This window comes from Bufo bufo, chromosome 6 (assembly GCF_905171765.1).
Source record: "Bufo bufo chromosome 6, aBufBuf1.1, whole genome shotgun sequence".
NCBI classification, from domain to species: domain Eukaryota; kingdom Metazoa; phylum Chordata; class Amphibia; order Anura; family Bufonidae; genus Bufo; species Bufo bufo.
In genome coordinates this window covers 179106404-179114884 of record NC_053394.1, presented here as the reverse complement: position 1 = coordinate 179114884, position 8481 = coordinate 179106404, and the positions used below count along the sequence as shown (strand labels likewise).

Genomic DNA, 8481 nt, shown 5'->3' with positions numbered 1-8481 from the left:
TGGGGGTGCGGTATTGGAGACCTGTCCTAGGGATAGGTTATATATTGTTGAATCCCAGAGAAACCGCTTTAATGCTTAATTGTGAGAGGGAGCTCTCGCTCTTGGTTATGACTTGGGCCTAGGACACTGTGACTTTTTGCATCGGTACTGATGGTCAGTATGGAGTGACAATGCTTGGAAAAATCTGCAGCACTCCTCCGTTTTGATAAAAATTCCAGTGACTTTATTTAATAAAGCAGCATACAAGCCTGATAAAGACTTATTATAGTCAAAACGTCGCAATTGTATGCTGCACTTTATTAAATAAAATCACTGGAATTTCTATCAAAACGGAGGAGTGCTGTGGATTTTTCCAAGTATTGTTATTCCAAGGGACCCTTAGCCTGGATCTCGACCTGCGAGCACCAAGTCTGGTACCAGATGAATTGGACTTTTCCCTAATGTGGGGTATGTAGTGCTGCTTACTCTGATTTTTCAGTATTGAGTGACAGCTACGTCCAAAGATTGTGTACAACAATTCAGTGTATTCCTCTGGACCGCAGCTTGTGAAGTTAAAAGGGGCAATTAAGGCAATGAACAGCAAATGCAATCATTCAGTCAGTCACATCTTGCATTTTCTACCTTATAATCCTCAGGACTGGAACTTCTCTCCGATGTATTCCTGTCACAGGATCCATCTATAGGAGGAGACACACAGAGAACACAGTAGGGCAGATTTACACTGCTGTTTTGAGGCTCCACAATTTATGGACCACAAAACGGATAAAGTTCTGTGCATGAGGCCTTACAACAAAAGTCTTCCCCTTACCTGATGGTGTCCAAGGCGGGTGTTTTGCCATCATGATCTTCTTGAGTCCTTCTATATACTCCCACTCCTCCATGGAGAAATAGACAGCGACATCCTGACTCCTTATAGGAACCTGACACACAATGATACCGGCATCATTCACACTCCTCCCTTGGTGTTACTCTATAATCTCCCAGTATTCCCAGCAGCGCTCACCTCTCCAGTCAGCAGCTCAATAATCTTAATTGTGAGATGAAGGATCTTCTGCTCATTGTGTAGCTCAATTGTCAGTGAGTAAGGTGAAGCAGCTTTGGGTCCTGCTAAATCGTCCTTATAAATCGAGGAGACTGCTAGGAGTCAAATGCAGCAAGACTTGTGTATAATAATAGCCATCTCACAAGCAGGAAAATCATAGACTTCTTAAAGGTAAAACAAGAACTTTATTGAGCCTCTGTCAGCATTATCAACCCTATTAACCCAGGCATACTGCCTGGTAGGGTTGATCATGCTGATTAAAACAATACCTTTTATAGTCTATGTTAAACAGCTGCAGAGTTATCTGCAATTGCATTCATATGCAAATAAGCACATTGGAACACCACGGGGAAGGCCGAATCCTCTGAGCACCGCTTTTTTAACACCACTGTGCTCTGCATACTGTGATTAACAGAGCTAGACATCAGTATGCTGATTCTTTGGCACTGCTACTATGCGGCTCTGCCCTTGAGCACTGATGCCGGCTCTACTGGGTGGGTGCTGTCAGTTGGTCTACTTGTATGGGCACTACCAGTTAGTCTAGTGTGTAGCCTCTGGTATCTGACTGAGCAACGAAGCTGGGCTCTGGTGAACTGTGTGGGCACTACCAGTTAGTCTAATGTGTGGCCTCTGCCATGGCAATGACTGTGTGGGCACTAGCAGCTGTCTATTGTATAGCCTCTGTTATCTGACTGAGCAATAAAGCTGGGTCTGCTGTTTAGATACTGTCAGTGTATCTATTGTGTTGGCACTGCTGCTGGACTGATGTGAATATCACAGCTGGATCTATGGTGACGACACAGGTAGTGGGTGTAATAAGAGCTGTGTCCTAGCATGTACATGTCATATACACTACTAATTACAGCCTTACCATGTTAAGAATAGAGGTTTTCTATACTTAGAAAGCTAATACATATTACTGGTTTATTCACAGCCACAATATATGATTACAAAGATACCAGTAACATGTATTAGCTTTCTAAGTATATAAAACCATATGATAAGGTTGTAGCCTAGAGGTAAGTGGTCAGCCTTGCATGTAAATGTACCAGGTTCGAACCTGAGGAAAGAATTCTAGATTTTTTTCTTCAGTTAAGAAAATCTCTGTTCACAATATAGTCTAGAATTCGAACATGCAAGGCTGACCACTTACCTCCAGACTATAGCCTTATCATACTGAGAAGAGTGATTTTCTATACTTACAAAGCTAATACATATTACTGGTGTCTTTATAATCATATAATGTGACTGTGAACGAACAAGTAATATGTATTATCTTTCTAAGTATAGAAAACCTCTATTTTCAACATGGTAAAGCTGTAAATAGTGTATATGATATATACATGCTAGGACAGAGCTCTGCCCTCAGCATACTGTCTAGCGCGGTCAATCAAGGGGAGGGGAGTGTGCAGAGCACTAGGGTGTTACAAAAGCAGTACTGCAAGGATTCAGTCCGGCCCCCTGGTGCTCCAACTTGCTCATTTGCATGTCAATAAAAACTCATAATTCTCTGCAGCATACACACAAAAGAAAGGTTTTAATCAGCGTGATCAACCATACCAGGCATTAAATCTGGATTAATAGGGTTGATCATGCTGACAGGTCTTTAAGAGGAGGTTGCTGATGAAACAACAAAGGGGCAGCTGACATAAGGGGAAGGCAGAGATGATGACAGGATGAGTGGTTACATTAGTAGGTCAATGGGATACTATGAAGTGGGGCCAGATAGATGTGCTAATGGAAGTTAGTTAACCAGCTGTGACAAGAAGGTGAAGAGCAGGTTATGTGGTTTGATTATAGGAAAGGAGCACTACAAGGAAAGCACAGATCAGTGTAGTCTGTCTGGAAGAGGATCAGGAGTAAGCTCATGAAGGTAGGGGGATCATAAAGAAGGGGGCTTATCAGTGGTCAGAGTAAGTGGGAGAGTTACAGAAAACTGCAGGGCAATACCTAGTGGAAGCTGGGTGAAAGGAAGTGAACTACAGCTATCCTCCAAATCCTCTGTAATCTTTCTGATCACTTATTAACAAATCAGTAATATGAATGAGGGAAGATAGAAGTCCTCACCTACAACACTCTCTCCCTGTCCCCCAAGCAACCGGAACTCAAAGCTCCTTCTCTAAAGTTCCCGGAAGCGACTGGTGCAGCCGGGGTCATTGTTAGTAAAGGAACGACCACGCCCCCCATGGTGATTGGCCAACGCTTGTGAGCAGGAACTCCAGAAAAAGAATGGGCGGGATCAACCTGACAGTGAGCGGACACTAGGGAGGGAAGAGCGGTATCGTGTTTAAGACGTCAGTACAGTACAGTGGCGGCCATGTTTCTGTGGTCCTGTTGTAACTATCAGAGTACGGAGCGGAGAAGTGTGCTCCCGACTCTCCAGCACTACAAGTCCCAGAATCCCCGAAGACCTCTAGATGACTACAAATTCCAGCAATCATTGCTTCTTTCTTCTTACTGACAGACTGTGTATTACTGGACCGGGAATCCCCTGACTGAAGTAATAACCTCTTCTAGTAATATTATTTGCTATAAATTATCAGCATTTTGTATATTTTATTGGAGGTTATTGTTATGACCTGTTACTGGGACACACAGTGAGAGATCACATTACAGAGGTATGCAAGTAACCAGTGCTGACCAAAAAAATGGACTGCCTGTGCCAACACCATAGATCCAGCTGTGATATCCACATCAGTCCAGTGGCAGTGCCAACACAGTAGATGCACTGACGGTATCTACACAGCAGACCCAGCTTCATTGCTCAGTCAGATACCAGAGGCTACAAACAGGCATGGTCAACCTGCGGCCCTCCAGCTGTTGCAAAACTACAACTCCCATGATTCACAGACAGCCTACAGCTATCAGCCTACAGAAGGGCATGGTGGGAGTTGTAGTTTTACAACAGCTGGAGGGCCGCAGGTTGAGCATCCCTGCGACTAGACTAACTGGTAGTGCCCATACAAGTAGACCAACTGACAGCACCCACCCATCAGTGCTCAAGGGCAGAGCCGCATAGTAGCTGTGCCAAAGAATGGACCTGATGACATTGCCCACACACAAGGTGCAGCACAGAATAGACCTAACTTCAGTAAGAATAGCCAGGTGGCAGTCCTCAGACTGAGTGGTGGTGGTGCCCCTGCACCAGCTTCAGCCATAGTACTGTCCATGCATTCGCCGCAGTCACAGAAGTATCCATACAGTAGCGCTATAAGACCACTCATTCGTCTACTGAGGATTTCAGACAATGCTTGATACCTGGTTGTAGGCATAGTTTCTGTCTCCATTGGTACCCCCCCCCCCCCCTTCTTCCCTTGTATTTTAACTAGCATTTACCTGTCTAGTTAAAGAGTGTTCATCAGCAGGATCAACCCTATTAAACCAAACATACTACCTGGGAGGTTTGATCCTGCTGATTAAACCGATACTTGTCTTGTGGAAATCGGTTGTGGCATTCCCAAAGCTTCACTGACTTCAGTGTATAGAGGGACACATGGCTAGCATTGCGGAGCTGAGATGCACCGAGGGGCTAAGCTCACTGAAGCCCTCATTTTCATAAAGAATAAAGGGAGGGATTTATCATCACCCTTGCACTAAAAAGTTGCAGGCTCGACCTTCTTGACTGCAACTGTTTAAAAAAATTGTTGCATAGATCAGTTTTGACCCTAAAGGGACATGGGAAGGGGATGTGGCCAGCCGACCCGACAAATTAATCTTCATTTACGCCAGTTTTCTGGCGCAAATGAAGCCAGAAATCTACAGCAATATCGTAGATTTCTGTTTATACACACGGACAGTCAGAGGATACGCCTTGTCATAATTTAGGTGCTTTTCCTCCGGCAGTGCAGGGAATATGAAGACCGGTGTAGAGAGCGCAGGTCTTTATACATTTTCCCGAAGTTTTTTCCTCTTTTTTTACTGATTTTCCCAAGGCAGGCGGTATTTTAATCAGCAGGATCAACCGTTCAAGACAATATGCCTGGTTTAACAGTTGATCCTTCTGACAGGTGCCCTTTAAGAGTTTTTTTATTTCAGGAGTTGGCCGATGATCCTAGCTCCATGCTTTGCATGCGAAAGGCCTCTTTTTTTTACGGATTGGCTTCTCCCCAAGGCAGCTATGTTTACATAAAAAATAGACATTGCAATTGTTAGTTTATATAGATCAACACAATATTAAGGATGTTCATATGTATATTGTTGCATGCAGAGGTCACATCACCCTTCATTCTGTTCTTACTGCCAAAAACAACCCCTGCATAGTTATAATGGAGAAAGACGGATGGGACGTGACTAAGAAGATATTAAACATCACCCTCGAGATCATCTATCTACTGACTGGAGAGGTGAGCGATTTTAAACATTTCCTATCTTCATCACTTCATCATTACTGTTCATTATTAAAATAGGACCAGATGAGTGAGATTTCTGGTGTTAATTTAAAGGGGTTGTCCAGTGCTATAAAACATGTTCAGTGGTTTGAAAATAAGTAATATAAAGAAACTGTAAAAATATACTCTAAATTCTCAAGACTTTACTGCTCTAATTTCCAACACTTCACCCGTGATCCCAGAAGCTGACACATTCCAACACTGTAAGGCCCCTTTCACACAAGCGAGTTCCAGGCATTGTGTCAGCGAGAGCACCCATTCTGTCTAAATCAGATCATTTTTATTAATGGCATTTAAAAAAAAAAAAAAACAGATACAAATAGTACCAACTCCCCTCCCAAATCTGCAGCACAACAGAAGTCCATGTCAAAGGTCATGAACCAAATCGACCTTAAAGTCCAGGGATGCTTAATGGTGTAAAATATATTTGGTCACAGCCTGGTACTTCTTTGTGTGTAGCATTTGTCTTCTCAGAACCTGTACACATTCAACACCTTCACTCATTCACTCCCTTACATAGTGTTATACATCAGTTCTGGCATGAGAGAGCTATTACACCCGGAGTATTCCATATTTCTTTAGGAGTTATCCCGGCCACCTATAGAGCAATGTTATAATGCTGCAACCACGGACTCCATATCTGCTTCTTTTCTGGTACACATAACTTTCCATTCGGATCAAGATATGAATCTTTTCCACCAAATCCGTAACTTTTGGAGGATGATGATTGATCCAATGATAAGCGATCAGTTTCCTTGCTTGATATAATATGCGTATTAAGGCTAATCTATTTTCCGGAGACAGTTGCGGCGTTTTAACATGCCCTAACACACAGAGAATTGCTGACTGATCTATTTGTATATCAAATACCTGCCGCAATAGGTCAACAGTCTCATTCCAGTAGCGTCTAAGTCTAGGACAGTTCCACATAAGGTGGATTAAGTCAGCGCTAGGTGTTCCACATCTTGGGCAATTATCGTCTTCCCTATATCCCATTTCTTTCAATAAAACCGGAGTTCTATAGACCCTATGCAGTAGAAACAGCTGGGACACTCTATGAGCCTCACTCACAGCCACTGCCGTAAACTCCTCCAACACCACTTCCCATTGTTCTACGGTCAGTTCGGGAATATCCTCTTTCCATTTATCATATAGTAAACACCAATAGTAAATGACTCACAGTAGTGAGTACCCATGCAAAGCCAACACGTACAGTTATACACCAAAAAAGGAAGACAGGGCTAGCACACAATAATATTATATATAAACTTTATTAGCGTCTCCATACGAGACAAAAAAGCGATAAAATATACATAGAAAACAATATGATGGTGAATAGGGAGCACACAAGATGACATGGAGCACCACTAAAGGCTCATCCTGTTATGGCAAATAAATTCAAAGAAATAGCATACAGTATATTATGCATATAAGCCCAACAGGATGTCAAATACATAAAATCAGGCAGAACTATCAGGACAGGGTAAAGATGTCATACAATGTACAAGAAAGCAATATAAAGTGCATAGTGCAAATGTCACAAAGTATATAGATCACTCAAGCTGAATTGTCCGCTAAGGAGCCATAAGATAGTTACCTGGGTGGTGCACCAACAACCCCAACGTACGTTTCACGCAAGCTTCTTCAGGGGGAAGTGTGTGTGTAGAGAGAGCTAATAGGGTGACTTATATAGCCAGAGTAGTAGTTGTTTATTATGTTTATTATTTATTATTTTTAATTGACTACTCTGGCTATACAGGGAGTGCAGAATTATTAGGCAAGTTGTATTTTTGAGGATTAATTTTATTATTGAACAACAACCATGTTCTCAATGAACCCAAAAAATTCATTAATATCAAATCTGAATATTTTTGGAAGTAGTTTTTAGTTTGTTTTTAGTTTTAGCTATTTTAGGGGGATATCTGTGTGTGCAGGTGACTATTACTGTGCATAATTATTAGGCAACTTAACAAAAAACAAATATATACCCATTTCAATTATTTATTTTTACCAGTGAAACCAATATAACATCTCAACATTCACAAATATACATTTCTGACATTCAAAAACAAAACAAAAACAAATCAGTGACCAATATAGCCACCTTTCTTTGCAAGGACACTCAAAAGCCTGCCATCCATGGATTCTGTCAGTGTTTTGATCTGTTCACCATCAACATTGCGTGCAGCAGCAACCACAGCCTCCCAGACACTGTTCAGAGAGGTGTACTGTTTTCCCTCCTTGTAAATCTCACATTTGATGATGGACCACAGGTTCTCAATGGGGTTCAGATCAGGTGAACAAGGAGGCCATGTCATTAGATTTTCTTCTTTTATACCCTTTCTTGCCAGCCACGCTGTGGAGTACTTGGACGCGTGTGATGGAGCATTGTCCTGCATGAAAATCATGTTTTTCTTGAAGGATGTAGACTTCTTCCTGTACCACTGCTTGAAGAAGGTGTCTTTCAGAAACTGGCAGTAGGACTGGGAGTTGAGCTTGACTCCATCCTCAACCCGAAAAGGCCCCACAAGCTCATCTTTGATGATACCAGCCCAAACCAGTACTCCACCTCCACCTTGCTGGCGTCTGAGTCGGACTGGAGCTCTCTGCCCTTTACCAATCCAGCCACGGGCCCATCCATCTGGCCCATCAAGACTCACTCTCATTTCATCAGTCCATAAAACCTTAGAAAAATCAGTCTTGAGATATTTCTTGGCCCAGTCTTGACGTTTCAGCTTGTGTGTCTTGTTCAGTGGTGGTCGTCTTTCAGCCTTTCTTACCTTGGCCATGTCTCTGAGTATTGCACACCTTGTGCTTTTGGACACTCCAGTGATGTTGCATCTCTGAAATATGGCCAAACTGGTGGCAAGTGGCATCTTGGCAGCTGCACGCTTGACTTTTCTCAGTTCATGGGCAGTTATTTTGCGCCTTGGTTTTTCCACACGCTTCTTGCGACCCTGTTGACTATTTTGAATGAAACGCTTGATTGTTCGATGATCACGCTTCAGAAGCTTTGCAATTTTAAGAGTGCTGCAAGATATCTCACTATTT

General features: G+C 42.6%; 1 protein-coding gene across 1 annotated transcript in view; it reads left to right on the top strand.

Annotated features, from left to right (window-relative positions):
- Positions 1 to 3328: 3328 nt before the first annotated feature.
- Positions 3329 to 8481, top strand: part of LOC121005613 (gastrula zinc finger protein XlCGF66.1-like) — a 40441-nt gene continuing 35288 nt past the window's right edge. The window contains exons 1-2 of the mRNA XM_040438389.1: positions 3329 to 3542; positions 5250 to 5385. Of these exons, the coding sequence (XP_040294323.1) occupies positions 5308 to 5385 (78 nt within the window). The 5' untranslated portion in view covers positions 3329 to 3542; positions 5250 to 5307. The remainder of the gene's footprint in view (positions 3543 to 5249; positions 5386 to 8481) is intronic.